General features: G+C 43.0%; 1 protein-coding gene across 4 annotated transcripts in view; it reads right to left on the bottom strand.

Moving 5' to 3' along the window:
* Window positions 1-164: 164 nt before the first annotated feature.
* The window catches only part of LOC110983854 (synaptotagmin-1-like), a 62,788-nt gene continuing 46,759 nt past the window's right edge, over window positions 165-16,193 (bottom strand). For all 4 annotated transcript variants that reach the window (XM_087143101.1, XM_022243464.2, XM_022243465.2 and 1 more), the window contains 8 exons: window positions 14,722-14,961; window positions 12,844-12,938; window positions 10,643-10,800; window positions 9,637-9,801; window positions 7,965-8,231; window positions 6,572-6,710; window positions 4,978-5,165; window positions 165-4,311 (listed from right to left, as the gene is read on the bottom strand). In XM_087143101.1, the coding sequence (XP_086999227.1) occupies window positions 4,198-4,311; window positions 4,978-5,165; window positions 6,572-6,710; window positions 7,965-8,231; window positions 9,637-9,801; window positions 10,643-10,800; window positions 12,844-12,938; window positions 14,722-14,945 (1,350 nt within the window). In that variant the 5' untranslated portion in view covers window positions 14,946-14,961 and the 3' untranslated portion in view covers window positions 165-4,197. The remainder of the gene's footprint in view (window positions 4,312-4,977; window positions 5,166-6,571; window positions 6,711-7,964; window positions 8,232-9,636; window positions 9,802-10,642; window positions 10,801-12,843; window positions 12,939-14,721; window positions 14,962-16,193) is intronic.

The following is a 16,193-nucleotide window of genomic DNA, read 5'->3' on the forward strand; positions in this document are numbered from 1 at the left end:
TTCATACAGAGGTTCTGCATGGCAGCCATTTTTCCGGTAAGAGCTTTATTCCACAGGGACACACGTGAGTAGACCTTTTGTGTTTTCCTGTGAGGGCGCTTCTCACACCGCGCGAATAAGTAGAGCCCCGAACACCAACAAAACGTGACAAATAAAATGCCCCCTTCCAGCCAGACACATTTTTATTCAGAGCCTTACCACTGTAATTCGGTCAAGATACATTTCGAACACGCAAATATATAAATAGACTTCTATTCTCCATCCAAAAATACAATAAAATATGTACAACCATTTCGCCTTTAAAGTGCAAAGTACATTGCGGAATTCATATCGTTCAGATTTAAGGTGACAATGAACAATATTCAAGCGCACTTAAATTTTTGACATGGTGTGAATTATACAATAATACTGTACAATAATGAATGACAAAGAGAGAAATACAGGTCTTGGAACTAGAGTATCAATAACAGCATTAGCAGTTTCAGTCGACCCTTCCATCGCTACACTTTAAACTGATGCTTCATTAAGGTAAAGATCCATTCCTAAATCTATCAAGGTCTCTAGTCTAATCTACATCGGTAATACAGGGAAAAAACAGGAGCACAAAACCTGACTTGGCTTTGCCCATAGTCGTGCCAAGCATGTGCACACTGAGAGCGTGCAGAGGACGTCACAGGCCACGTGACCTTTTTTGGAAGACGACACACATGCGCACTGTAAAGTATACCGCTCCATGCCTAGCAAGCACGTGTTTGTAGACTGATGGAAGCAAGCATTTGCCGTCCACAAATTATTCACTGATTGTGACGTCTTCTACACCCCATTTACGCCTTGAAATTCAAAGAAACGACGTGTTTTCGAAGAACAAGTGTTTTTCTAACTTCACTTTGTTTTCTCTATCTAAACTGTTCAAAACAAATAGGGCCTACATGACGTAGCAGTTATGAGCTTTACCAAGTGGTGTTAAAAAGCACACTGTTCATCCTTCCGCTTACATTTTACACAGACAAAAGAGATAATAAGATGAAGTCTATGAGTATATAAAGGCACACAAATGCAGTTCATCAATTTCTCTTGGCAAGCTTGTCAGGTACTTCGTTTCAAGAATCTTTCGATTTCTTATTTGGACTTTCACTTTGAGGCCACAACCGGGAAATTGAGAATGAAATGAAAGAACACTGGAATAGCCAGCCAAAACTTTTCCACGCTGAACTGATCCAGAGGGCATTTTCTCCCATTTCAAGCAACTGTAGTGATTCCCATTAAGGTTGCAAAAAGCCACTTGTATCAGCTTATTCCACAATACCCTCCGAAGTTTATATTCCTCGTACTGTGTACAAGAGACGTTGCGGGTATCACCAGTGTCTTGGTATGCCTTTGTTTAATTTTAAGCATTGGAATAATTTTACTTTATGGTTATTTTCAGTGACCGCACAGAGGGAAAAAGACACAAAACGAGCAATTTTATAACAGTTACGTCCTGATCAGATACACGTACCTGTAGGAGGCTCAGTATTCGTGGATAAAAAGTGATTTAAAACCACAAGTGAAGGTAAACAACAGTCCACGAAACAATCAATTTAATTCACTTTTCGGTTCATCTTCGTCTGTTACGTTTTCATGCTACATCTGTCTGGTACTTCAAGACTTTCCTTTGCCGTTCGTAAAACCAGCTTGCAACGCGCCCTTATATAAGAAGCCTTTCCTTCAATTCCGTGCTCCACTTGTTTCTATACAAAATATCGATATTTTCTTGACTGGAATAATAGTTATTTACAAAACAGTGCAAAGGTGTATATGTTCTCTAGTATTTACAGACGCAAAAGTGGCTACAAAATAATGATTTCACGAATGATACAAAATCGTTACACAGAAATGCACGTACAAAAACGAAAACAACACAGCCATTCAAAATGCAACATTCAAAAAATATGTTGTAACAAATTCCAATATTTGAAATCTTTGTACAGCAAGCAATAATACCAAACTAATAAAATTACAAAACTAATGATGGAAAATGTTAATTTGTTTCCAGAACCCCGATCGTTGTAATAAATTCAATTACGATTTTGAGGTACACATTTCGACATTCTGTAAGATTAATACATATAAAGGCCAGAAATCGAAAATTTCATTCAAACTTGATAAATAATCTTGAACATCAAAGTGATGCTTTGTGTTACTTAACCGTGCAAGGATTTAGCAACAAAAACCCAAAACCTCTATGACAAGATGATTACTGAAAGATTTACAGTTGGTAAACTAACACTCAGGCGCTAACGTATCATTGCTTTACATCAATATCTGCCATGAATCCAATTAACACCCGGAGTTTCATGAAAAAGAATTTCGAGGTAATGAAAAGTGTAAGACACCCTTACTGATTTCATAATCCAAGGCACCTTGTGTTTGATTCAATTACTTTTTAATTATTCAATTCAATTTGATCAAACTAATTTCCAGAATATTTAGTTGACATTAAAATATTGTTGCTATTCCTTCGAATTCGAAGGAATTTTGTCAGACTACGACGGATGGTCGCGTTCCAACCATTTATCCTTTCAAAAATTCATCTCTCTCGAGAATTGCACAAAACCACCACCCAAATATCTCAGGGGACACATGACTGTTGTCACGGTAGCATCTTACATCCCACCTTCACTTCTGGCTGTCGTAGCAAGAGTCGAGAGGTGGCTTGGTTGGTCAGCCAAACCACTTCCGCCCGACATGTGTAACATTTAAAACTAATTGCCTAACAAGTGTAAAGTATTTAAAACAAATCACTTGTACCAAAATGCACACTTCCCCTAAATATCGTCACACTGTTATTGCAAAACGAGGCTCCCGCCTTGCGCCATCTGGACTGCATATCTGTCGACTTAAAATAATGCCACTACAAGCCTCGTCAAAATCACAGATCCGTCACTGAAGGATCATTGAGGATTTGAGGCACCGAATACAAAAAGGCGATGCTCGTAGAAAAAGGATGCGCGTCCACTACCAGAAACCAATCACAGCCAATCTTTGAATAATTGGGTGCCTCCAGTAAACTTAACTTGGAGGGACACGGGCTCCAACACCGTGCCCGAATTCCAACTTCTCTTCTTATGACAATAAAGAGAAATGGCCAATTCAATGTGAAACCATTTTTCTCTCCTTAGTCTTCATAATTGTATTTCCCTCTCTAAACGTGATTCCCACACGAACAGTCAACTATTGAACTATGGATAATAAAGATATGGACGTTTGCAAACATTGTTTAATGTGATTTCACACGATATTCCCGCTCATAAAATTGATACTCAAAAAAACGATAGGTGTATTGAAGCCTTCCCACAGTGGAATAATGTGATGCAACATTCTGGTAACAGCATCACAAAACGGTGACCCGTCATCACTTCTAAACCGATTTCTTCTATCCCCTTTTCCAACTTTCAGCAGATCTCTAACAAAATATCACCAGGGCTAGAACACACGACATCATACCAACTCTCAAAACGCCTGAACGGGGCAGCAGTCTCAACCAATCGTTGGCTGGTTCTTTTCCTAAATCTCTAGAGAGAAAGCAAACTGACAAGCACTCAAGGGAGAGTTCCGCAAACCATGGCAGTGTGCGGGTATTTAATATCCTGCGATGACTAAGAGGTCTAATTTTATTGAAGGCTTCTTTTACACTGCATCTTGCCATGATATGCGCCATTCAGTGGCGTAGCTAGGATTTTACTAGGGGGCCACAAAGGGGGTACCAGCATCTTATGGGGGCACCAGCTTTCAGTGGTGTGGCTTTTGGGGGCAAGTTTTTGTTAGCCTTGTTCAAAATCCATTCATCGGTTTTTTTCAGTGGGGGACAACCAGGGGGGCACTGGGAATTGTGGGGGGAGGGCACGTTCCCCCATCCCTGCAGCCCCCCCCCCTTCCCGTAGCTACGCCACTGGCGCCATTGTTGCCTACGCCGGTCGTCCACCTTGTACCATTCTACATGTTATACAAAATGCGTTGTTCTACCATAGGTACATGACAATGACAATTTATCAGTCTTTTTTTCGAAATGCAAAATTCCCAACAAAGGGCACAAGAGATCTTTCAATGCTGAAAGGTTATTATACATTTTATACAATATAAATAAATGAACAGTTTGGTGCAGTTTCTGGAAAGCTTTTCTGTTGAGGACCAGAGGCTTGGTTATAATACCCGCCGCTATGTGATGAGTCTGTGCCACCGTGCTACAGGTTTGCTGGAAGAGATCATATCGTTCCAGTGGGCTAGCTCCTCGCCCTGGGAGTCAGGACCCAAGACTGCTCGTCCAAGAACCTGACACAGAGGAAAGAAAGACCAATACGACGACAAGAACAGAACACATGATTTTTGATGAGCAGGCGGTGTCTTGATTATCTGTGGAATATCCATGATTGATTTCTCTCGCCCTTGTTTTCCTTTAGTTTGATTATTTTGCATGATTTTGTATATGTAGCTAATGAATTCTAGGTCGACTGTGAAAAAGAAATCTTCAGAATTCCACAACTAAGAGAAAGATTCTCCGTACAGTTACAAGTGACTGTGACAGCTTGGTGCTTTTCTTTCTAATGGAGATTTAAATTTTTAAGAGAAAGTGGGCGCACCGACAAACCGGGGCAGGCTTAAACATTTCAATTTGTTGAAGCTGCTAAAAACATACGGTGCTTAATAAAAATTACACCGACCAGATGCACGCCCAACATCCCAATTTACCACTTCCAGAAATAAAATCCATCAAGAATACACTGAGGGTATATTAACTCGGGCGATTTACAATAGTGCGCCTCCAAGAGTTTACAACGCGTTGGCCAATCACGATGCGCGAAATCTGTCGAACCAGTGCGCGTTTGGAAAGGTTCGATTTCGCTCGTTGTGATTGGCCAACGCGTTGCAAACTCTTGGAGGCGCACTATTGTGAATCGCGCGTATTAGAGACGTGCAGCAAGTCGACCATTTACTGACCTCATTCTGTCCTATCCTGTTCTCATGGATAATCTGGAACTCCAGAGTGAGATGTCTGAGTGACTCCTGCACCACGTTGAAGACTAGCGCTTCGTTGAACACCGGGTGGACGGTGTTGTGTTTAGTTGAGGTCTTTTTCTTCTTCAGTCGCTTGGTGTTGCAGAATATGGACACCTTGATGTAGGGATCTGTGGAATTCAGGTGGCAAGGATGAAACAGTACCTTCTATTGTTACCTTGCTCTTTGGAAATTTAGTTCCGCCTTAGACAGAGGAAAATTCTTCAGTATTTCAGAAAACAACAGATTTAGTAAAATCCACGGTCTGACCAACGGAGGCCCTGTTTACAACAGAGACTAAACGAGATATTGGTATTCAAAAGCCATATGAATACACTGACGGACGACTGAAGTCATTAAAAATGGAACCAACCATAAGCTGTGGTATTGCTGTAACGCTGCGTTTTTTTAGACTTTGCGGCGAGACATAATTATCGGTGTCATTTGCCCCACTTTCATCTCATAGAATAAAGCTTTTTGAGCGTTAAAATCAGCATTTCGTAGCAGTGGCTTTTCTTTCTGTCTTTGACATTTTTCCACCGGATTAAAAAAAAATGGTCTTTAACTAGCACCTTACTTCGAAAGTTTGTGGAAGTCCTGCATGTAATATGCAATGAAATTTGAAAGGGAAAGTGGTCATTTTTTCCCGACAATCAAGCTCGAGCTCTCGCCGTCGTCTCCCGACGACGTCTTCTTGTCGAAACGTCGATGGACATTTAGTTGCGTCAAAACTACTCTTTTTCGAATAATTTAAGCCATCAACCCTTAGGGCTGGATCGTTTTACAGGCTAAAGTTAAAGCGAAGCGAATTTGATGTCATGGAAGCAATGATGAAGGTCTCGAGATCACTGTTTGCCGGTCTCGGTCTTGGTCTCGGCATCGATAGCTGTGGTCTCGGTCTTGTAGTCGAGACTAAGAAAGATTTGCGGCAAAATTTTGCTCCAGTTGAAGTGTGTTCAACTTTCGCGGCGTGAATTTGATCTCACGTCACAGAATAATTTGCGTTTGCGTTTACATTCGCGCCAAGTATGAAGTGGCTTATAAGGTACGTGTATACCTAATTGGTCTCAATTAAGGTATTTCTTGTCACACGTGATTTCATTTTGAGAAGAAAAGATTGCCATGTTCAACTTTTGTTGATATAGGCCTAAAATAACGTTTCAAAGGCAGTTGTCTTTGCTAAAATACAATATCCCTCGTCTGTCAGCACCAGTGTTCCGATATCTGTCCAAATTAGATTCCCTAAGGCAACATGATGGATCCATTAGATGTTGCTTGTCCTAAGCCAGATGTTTGCTTAAATGTTATGCTGTGTCTGAATTTACATGGCTGCGACTTAATATTACGCGCGGGTCTATGGCAGTGGCCACAGCCGGTTCCCATAGTGTCGTGTGTAAATTTAAGCCACAGCCCAGTGATTCGGACGCAGCCATAGTTGATTATTTTCGACTGCATCTGTTCTTGCTTGCAGCGTCCATCTACGAATTTTGTTATGAAGTTAACTTTGTTAAAAGACAGTTTAACGACTGCAACATACCAGATGTCCTTCTGTCTTCCAGAAGTTTGATTGCTTTGAGGTTTCTCGCTTTGAGAATGACTACAGTCAGCCGTTCGGCACTTGGTAGGTAAGCCAAGGAAAACATGATATCTCCCAGCTCTGGAGCCTCATCACTTTGCTGTAAGAGGATAAAGAGAATCCTTGAACCAACCGAGGAACCAAAATCTTGCATCGTGTTGCTTTGTGTTTTATAGTCTTCATTAAAAATCATCAGCCAACTCAGGTGCCTGGTTATGTGGCTGTAAAAGAAAAAAAAGCGCCTTTCAGATCGTATACCACAACTTGAGGTATCTCGTGAAATCTCGATGGTAGGTACCACAAAACGCCCGGATGTTGCCCAATATTCTCATAAAGGAGAACGAAAAATTCAGAGAAAATGGCTGACATCTCGTGTCACTGTGTGGAAACTATTGCATCTCATACACACAAATATTGCCAATATATCTTCAAAGGCTCATGAGTTTTTTTTTCTGAAAAGAACTGAAATTACACAGAGTTTATAAAAAGCACCAACGACTTTGATGAAAAATTCAATTTTTTTTCCTTTTCCGTAGTTACCAATCAGTAACCAAGGAAACCGTTTGAATTTGGGACACAATCGAATTCCGAAAACGAAACGAAACGAAACAGGAAATAGTAATTAGATCATTCTTCAGGGTCTACTTTCTACGCAATTTCCATTTGCCACTTTGACCAGGAATTTACCCTCGAAATGGCATGGAAGAGTAGACGCCAAGATAACGAAACTTTTTCCCTTGCTCATGAGAAAGTCTGCTGCGAATCCAGAAATCCACTTGCCGCACAGTCTATACATCAAAATTGAAAACTACAAATCCTCCAAGCGGTTTTAAGTTGGCATGATATACGGGGATGGCACCCGTATTGGGACCTTATGGATAGGACAAGACTAGTTTCGTTTGTACGTGTACTTCACTGTATCTAACCCCGACAAAGACAATTTCTTTGGACCTCCCTATTCCCCGAAATATCACTTGTCGGTGACCAATTGAAACTTGGCTAAAATAGGGAGCCCTCCGGTGAAGTTTTAATCAATCCTAAATTGGGTCAAGCTGTCATGGTCGTTTACAGTAGACCATTTCACGCGTCTGCTCGTGCATTGAGTACTTGTCAATGGGGGAGCTAAATAATTTTAGACTAACGTGCCATGGGGAAAAAGGCCATCCGCTAGAATGGTATGCCTAGTTTCTATAAAAGCAAGTACCGCAAAAACAATGGTAAAAAAGATCAGGAACGCTCAGAACCATTGAGAAAGCAGCTCCGATATCCAGGAAAACATATATTGGGGCTACACTCCGCCGCCGCCTTTTAAGGTACAGTGATGGTACAGTACGATCGCAACGTAAATTCATACCCGTCGGTGAGCTACGGGCACAGCCTTGATCTCCTTCCACACCTCCACCTTCTCGCTCAGGTCCACGTTGGTCAGCGCCAGCACGGCCGTGCCGATGCACTCATCCCGGGAGAACTGGTCAAAGTCGAAGAGCTGGATGCGGGCCGTCTGGCGGTGGATGTCCGGCTCGGGAATCTCGAAGACGAAGCTCTCCTTGAACTCCGGGCAGAGCGTCTTGCGGTGGACCTTGCTCTGCAGCGTCTTGTTGGAGTGTGGCACCACAGAGATCTTGGATGATATTATAGAAACGATGGAACTGTTACATACATGTATCGGATTCGATCAGGCCCAAACAACAGGTGCAGCCGCGCAAGTTCTACCGTCTAGTGGCTAAGGCGTGTGGGCCAGGACTTGGAGATTTTTTTCCCGCATGCAAGTTCTCCACAAGGACTAATGTTATTATAGGCAATGCGCCAAATACTTATAAAGTAGTGTGTTTTGGTAACGTGGTACCGACTTCCCATGTGTAAAGCTAACTGTGTTAAGTACAGGAAAATCGGCACATATTAGTATCAACAAGTCAATAGTAGTGTGACGTTATCGTCTCACTGTGGCAGATGAGTCCAGGCGGGGTGTTTTGCCATGGATATCAGCCTCGAGCATAAGCACCTCCTCATCGCTTTAAAAGAGCCATATTAGTCGGAAGTATTCATTTGTTGGTAACGATGCAACCGTCACGCTTGCATTTCACAGTCGTTCGTGAACCAGCTAAGTTCAGCTCCGACTAAAGGAACCTCACTTGCTGACAAAAATTGCGCCCTCTCTTGATCCAGCTCACGGTTCATATCACGTTGTTGAAAAGATATTTTAATTTTTCGAGTTTAAATTTGCTCTGTTCTTTCCCTCCGACGGCTAGCTCTTTGGTATCAGGAATTATTCTGCGGTACCCTCTCTAGAGAATCTAGTATCAGTGTATTAACATGGAAGGTGTTGCCCGGATCCCGTAGAGTCAGAAGTGATAAATTTCTCAGATGCAAAAATAATAACTGGTAAAAGCAGACGGCCGGTACGTCGATATCTCGCGACAACAGATGGTCTTGGTGTCGTGTTCGCAGGATTAAATCCATTTACGTGATTACGTTTGGAAAGTGAAGAGCTCCCGTGAAGCTTGGATGGTGTTGGCATTTCCAAAAAGGTGGGGGCGATTTCGGGTGTGAACTTTCCTACCGTCTAAAGTTGCGCGTCTGTCGATTTCGTAGCAACAACGCCGGGAGCTCATCCGATGATTGTATTTCAGAGCAACGGTGCTGAGCACGTGATAAAGGTACACGCATCAGGATTCAAATCACTCTCTCAGTGTAGATCGATTGACAAAAAATCGAATAATCGATTTAGCCGGTCGTAGTTTGGTTGCGACGTTTCTGTAACGCTTCAAATGACTTTGCCTATAAGGCATTAACGACAGTTGTTACCTTTCTTTGGGGCATTAGGCCTGCATCACTAACTAACGTGGATAGTTCCTGCACCACAAATTTTCGTATCGTGTATACAAAGTCTATGGACGGTACGTCACTTCGTGGTGAAACCCACGAATTATTTTGAACCATTCGCTTAATTTTCACATAAATACCAACTATTGCCCATATCCAGCTCTTTCTTATGGTGTTTGTTTGCTTCTTCTCTGCTCGGTTACCTTGCAGTAGGGATCCGCTGTGCCACTGAACTCTCTGGGTTGTAAGTCCCTAGCCTGGATGAGTCTTATCGTTAGGAGACCCATCTCCGGGTTGTATTTGAGAGAAAAATTGATGATTCCCAGGCTGGGTCCGGGCACGCCGGCATCTGCAGAGAGTTTCCGTACCTGACATGACGACAGAAAAAAAAGCGGGAAAGCACGGTTAATTATTCCATGCGAAAGATGTTAAACGCGTCTTGAATTACCTGAAGGAACAGCCATCTTCAGACCCGAGAAGAAATATTAAAAGCACCGTACCTAAAGAAAACTTGGAATCCAACGTCGAGAACACACAGACGCCGTTCCTATGTTGATTTGTGGCATTTGGAAAACTAACAAGTTTGAGAACACTAACACTTAGGTATGATGTTAATAATACCAAAGAAAACCTTTGATTTACATCCAATAACACTTCACAAGGCTGAATCTAAGATTCGCCCATAATGATTGCAGTATTATTAATTGTCAACTTTCAGGTGGAAATGGAGTAAGCCCCCTAAGCTGGGTACTATTAAAAGTGAACTGAAAGGAATGAAAGGTATGCAAGGTCTGGAAATTTTGAAGGGTACGTCCGTCATAACTTCTGTTGTTGAAGAAACAACTGGTTGTGTAAGTCCGTGTAAATTTTATACCTTGTTCTTTCTTTTCCACATTTTGATCTGAATTATACGGTCCAGTCGGCAGTTATGTGGGAATGAACATCCCAATTCACAAATCACTTTAAGAGGGATTCGAACCCGGATCGATACGGAGGACGACCAAGGGTGTATAATCACAAAGGCCACTCTAACCTAGGTCCCCGCGGTTTCCGTCGAGAACATTATGCAAACTAACCACCTTTTGGAAAACTGGAAACCTGAGGCCCTGACTTAAAGCCAAGCTTCCGCTTGCGCAGGAGTTTCAGAGAGAAGTATTTCCTAGGATACTGCATCAAAAAACGCCAATGAGCCTTTCAAATGGCACCCACCGTGTGGTTCTCTTTGTACATGTGGGCTGAGGGGTCGAGCTGGGCTGGGTCGAGTCGGGCCATCATGGACGGGGTCTTGGAGGTTGGGCTGAGGGCACCCACGGCCGGCTGTGGCTTCTCTAACGTGAAGGAGTCACCCTGGAACCCGGGTGATGTGGCTGTCATTGAAGTAGACAAGAAAAGGACGACACTGGGTCAAATGATAACTGAGCTTGCAGTCTGCAATACCTTAACTACCATGGGGGGGATTTTTGGTCCAAGTTTTTTTTTCAAAACTGATAGCAATTTTTTCATTCTTTGTCTCCTAACTGCAGGGTTATTTGGACTAGTTAACTCATTTTCTTTTGCAAAATAGGGCTGGATTTAGGTTCGTTTTAGTGAAATAGTGTGTGATTACTTTATGTGCAATTTTTCTATTTATGGGGAGTTTCTTTTAAAGTAAGTTTAAATTTTTAATAATCCCGCAGAAACATGGTTTATTTGGATGCCAGGGTTCTGTTTGGGCCCTGTTTTATACTCATCCTTTAAGGAACATTTGGTATTTATTTTTTCTGTTTGTGTTTTGTTGTATCTACTACATACTTTAATCTTGCACTTTCTTCTTGTTGAAATAAATAATGAACGAGAACGGGGATGGACGTTGAAGAGAGCGTGCAAATTTAATTTAACTGACAACTGCAAGAAGGCGTTTGTAGGGATGGGCAAGAAGACATGGAGGGCTGGCAACGATTTTACCGCAGTTTCATTCTTCAAAAGGGATTTCTCGACACTCGAAATCCAGGAGGAGATCTTTCCGGAATAAACAGAAACGGAGCGCGAGGGCTTTGCCTTCCCTAAATAATAAATCCGAGCCGACGCATAAATTGAACTTTCAACGAAGCAAACAGAAGGATAGAGTTTTGGCTGGATGTAGGGGAAGGGTATTAGGCGACAACACGTCGCATCCACAGGCGTACGCCCACGGGGAGATTTGTGTCCCGGCTTTCGAGTGCAGTCGGCGAGAAGACGATATGCCGACGAAGAATGCGCAGAACGCAGCACAAGGACAGGAAATGCTGACAAAGAACACGTAAAGAAAAGGGTACTTTGAAAAAAAAAAGCCGAGAACAACAAAAAAGACCTGAGAAATGTATACCTCGGGAGTGAAGTGTCGAGGAAGGAAGTACGAACTTGAAATACTTGGCTCCGATTACGTAGGACCCTTATCGGGTGGAGGCGATCAATCGGGCTTGGCCGCGAGTGACCTACTGGTGAAACCGCATCTTTATAATTATGGATGTTGAGAAACGCCAGCGTGCGTTTTGCTACTACGCGGTGTAAAATTTGCCAGGGGACAGAGAATGCGTTTTTCTGTGGATAGACTAGTGAAAATACTCAGCCTGTTGCGAGGAATGGGGCGGGGATTGTTCCCGAGGAGGCATGAATGCCAGGAGGAATGGAGACTTTCTGAGGGCGGCACACCGGAGATTGTGGTGAGAGGACAGGGACGACATTCACGATTTCACCGGTTTTGTTTCGCCTTCCGGCCGGGTTCCGAGACGAGAAGGCGAATATATCGATTGGCGATGGGTCGTTCCTGCCAACCTGTCACGTGCGGACATTAAGGAGTGAGATATCCTGAAATACAGCGGGATAGACGGCTGGGGTTTTTAAGACCGGGTGAATAAGGTCGATACGGCCAAACAGAATGCGCAAGGGAAGAGGAAAATGACACAGTCGGAGAATTGATCCATCGGCGCCGGCATTAAAAAGCACATCCTCCTCCGGCAGACCAGGGTTTGCTGAAGGCACTCTTCACCTCAATAGAGACCGGGTATTTTAATAACAATCAAAACGGAAACAAGCCGGGCTCGGTTAGTTCACACTATGTACCCCCTTGAGATTTGGAAAGCACTGTGCATCGGAAGTAGTGAGGGAGGGGTTTACCCCTCATGGCCCCTTCCAAAAGGACTCAGAATTGAAAGAAACACATTTAAAGAAAAGGTTCAAATAGTCAAGATGGAAAACGGAGCCACCAAGCGTCCAATTATTGTAGAGCTTCTCCCCTCCCCTTATCCCCCCCCCCACAGGGGTTGGAAGAAAATCTGGTAACACCTGGAATTTCATATCACTACACCCCTTGCGAAAAAGCGACACACTGGCTCCAGCTCACTGATTTCACGACGAACGTCATAATTGCACGGACCATGCAGGCTACTCACCTTTGGGAATGGTGAAGCTGTAGTTGCTATTGAGCACGACCGGGGAGACGGGAGGGCCCGGCGACACGTTCGGGTCGGACGCTTTCAACCGGCTCCTGCCAGACGAAGAGGATCAGAAGGGGGACGAATCAATGTCCGAATGACTCACTTGGCTGAGGCTGTGTGTAAATAACAAGGCCACCTACGCCAGCCGTTTCTCACCGGCCGTTGTCCATAGACCGTAGCCGAGAAATTTGGGCACGGTCTACGGGCAGCTTCTGATTGGTACCCCATCTAGATTGACGTTGATGACTTTCCCGGACGACACGAAACAAGCTGGAAAAGTGCATCCCCGTGTCTTTAAGAGTTCAACTGGCTCATCAATACAAGGGCAGATCCAGCGGGTAATGGGAAAGGCAATATAAGAGGAAGGCCATTGTTTTCAATTCCCAAAGCGTATACAAAGCCCCTAAACATAGCCTCACCCCAGCATGCCATAAGAGTTTTTAGGAAAGAGTGAACATTTTGCCCTCCCCACAGTTCCCCAATTTGGCTTCGGACCTGCCCTTGCACCAACGCAAACAGGATTCAGGTCCTAACACTCAGGGGAAAAAAGTCTTTTAATATACCTATAGCTTCCATTTCAAGGTTTGTAATGCGAGGATCACACACAAGATGAAAACAATTTGCGCATGCACCATGTATAAGACTACTGGGAAAATAGTAAAGTTCTTCCTTCTTATCAAAATCACTTCTGCTCCTTTTGTATGATTTTCCCATCTAGTTCAAAAATAGACGCCATAGCGGCTACATTATTTAAACGGCTTTGCTCGGACGTACAGAAGGGAAAACGATGAAGAAGTTTCAACCAGTTGGGAAATGGGTGATGATGGATGACGTCTGTCAAATTATAAAGTGGAGAGGCACAGTAAAAAAAACCAGGTGTTTAATGAGAGTTCTAACAGACGGGAACTAATCACAAACGTTCCTCCATGGCGCATTTTCCTGCACGTTTTCAAGCTTTCCAAAGTTCTGTCTTTATTGTAAGTCGCAGAACTCGCGATTAGACGGGAGTTTGAGTTCGACAAGAGCCAGTAACATGGCCCTGTCCTCAGGCGTTGCTCGATTATCTTATGCAAATTGTGCAAATGAGGTTTCACAAGAGAAGGTAATACAACATCAATTTCTTCACCCGAGAAATCCAGTCGCGGATCAGGGGGGTGGAACCCCTCTCCCTGCTCGGAGACAAAAAAAAGGGGGAAAATAAAAAAAAACAGAGTAAACTTTTTCTAAAAATAGATAGCATTCCCCAGATTCTTCGTCATGTTTATCAGGTGAGTGTTACAAATAGGAGACTATAGTTCACACAAAATGATGAGACATAAATAAAATCTCTGGCCTGGCCCCTCCCCCCCTGGAAAAAATTCCTAGATCCGGCCCTGCATCAGCCATCTGAGACAGACGATGACGGACTGAAATAATTAACTGTCTTTCTCTTCTTAAGCGAGGAAACCAATTTAGACGTTTGACTACAACCCCCCCCCCAGCACGATTCCACTTGGAACTTTACAATTGCCTTTTAAATAATCAAACTACGTAATTGTTTAATAAGACATGAGTACATACATGAACTCTTACACCCTCTTTTGAGTGAATGAAGACTATTCGCAAACCTTTAGCGATTCAATCAGCTTTACCAATATGCTGAAGTTCAAATACCAGCTGTTTCATTAATTCTCTGCTTGACATAAAGCTGTAACAGTAGACCAATGAACTGAAGATAAAAGGATTCATTCTGTACTCAAGGAATGTTTTGAAGCGTTGGGGTCTTTATGGATGATGCCACAAACACATTCATTACTATCAGGCAAAATGAATAAGCTTTTAAGTTCAACTTACCCATTCCTCTGGCCGACTCGCCTGGGCGCGGCTTTCTTCAGCCCCATGGCAACGGAGTCTTGTCCCCCATGCTGTACCCTATTCAAGAAGTCGTTGTACCGCTCCTCCTTGGCGGGGTCTAATTTGAACCCCCAGTGCCGACAAAAGAGGTAGGCCGCTATGACCATCACAATGCACAGAACCACACCCAGAGCTATGACCACGCCCAACAGGTACATCTGCATGTTACCTTGTAGGTTCCTGTGGGAGGGACGCATACAAGAGAACCGTTGATGGGACGAACACACGCAAAATGCCACTGACTACGTGCAGAACTCACTTCGAAGACACCACGCAGAGACTGGCATCTGAATTCAACACATTCGTAAAAGGCATTTTATTTTAGACAAAGATTCTATTGGGATTGAAACGTCAGGCCCTCTACCGTTACTGATTTACACATTCCGGCCGTCAGTAAGCAATATGCAGCTATTTTGGCATTTTATATTCTCGTATTAAGAAGAATAAAAGGTAATTTAGGGGACTTTTCTGGTTTCATTTCATTTGATTTGACCTTTAGTGAAGCTGGAGCTCATTTGGGAAAGTAGAGTGTCAACTATAACGGGTGGCTACTCGAAATGCCAAAGTTGAACAAAGAAGGCAACATCAAAACGGCAAAGTGGATTATTACAAATATACAAGATCGGGAAAGAGCACAAAGATTCTAATTACTACTGGCGGGGGGTGTGTGTGAAAAGTTTGATGAAAGCATAGCATGATGGGCTATTGCACGTGATTCCCTAATCAAAAATTATTTTACTAGAATCCGCATAACCCATGCATAACTGTAATTGAACCTATGGTTTGCAAACCGAACCATGACCGCGCACCTGATGTGGAATAAAAAATTTCCGAGCCAATGTGCCGTCTGTGATGCGTTATCTGTGTACAGTGCTCTCATCCCGACAACCACTTAAGTCGTCGCTAAATAACATCAGACTGTTTGAAGAGGCCTTTCAGGAGGACAAAACGACGACAGAGAGACGATATATTTGCACAAGCTCCCTCGCGTCGAGAAATTACCATAATAGGTACTATACAGAGAAAAAGACAATGCGCCAAATAAAACGTGGCCTTCGGTTGTCTTAATTTTCAAAAGAATTCGCTTGATTTCCTCACTGCGCATCGGCCACTTTTTCTTTGCTAAATTCCACATTGATATTGATTTATCTATTTGCTTTATAAATCTCAGACATATGCTCAGAATAAAGTTGAGAATAAAGAAATCAACGAGTTTGTTTTGCAAGAACATCGAAATTCAAACATCGGATTTAAAATCACCCTCCGGGAATTCCTGGAAATAAAAAAATTGAACGAAGCATTATTCGGCGTAAATTTTCAAATTTATTCTTGAGTGCGAATTCAAAGATATAACAGAACAAGAGCACAATAAAGCACACAGATACACAACTAAATCTAAAATTGCTCCTTCT

This window comes from Acanthaster planci, linkage group LG11 (genome assembly GCF_054643075.1).
Source record: "Acanthaster planci isolate LZ-2023a linkage group LG11, COTS_SCS, whole genome shotgun sequence".
NCBI lineage: Eukaryota > Metazoa > Echinodermata > Asteroidea > Valvatida > Acanthasteridae > Acanthaster > Acanthaster planci.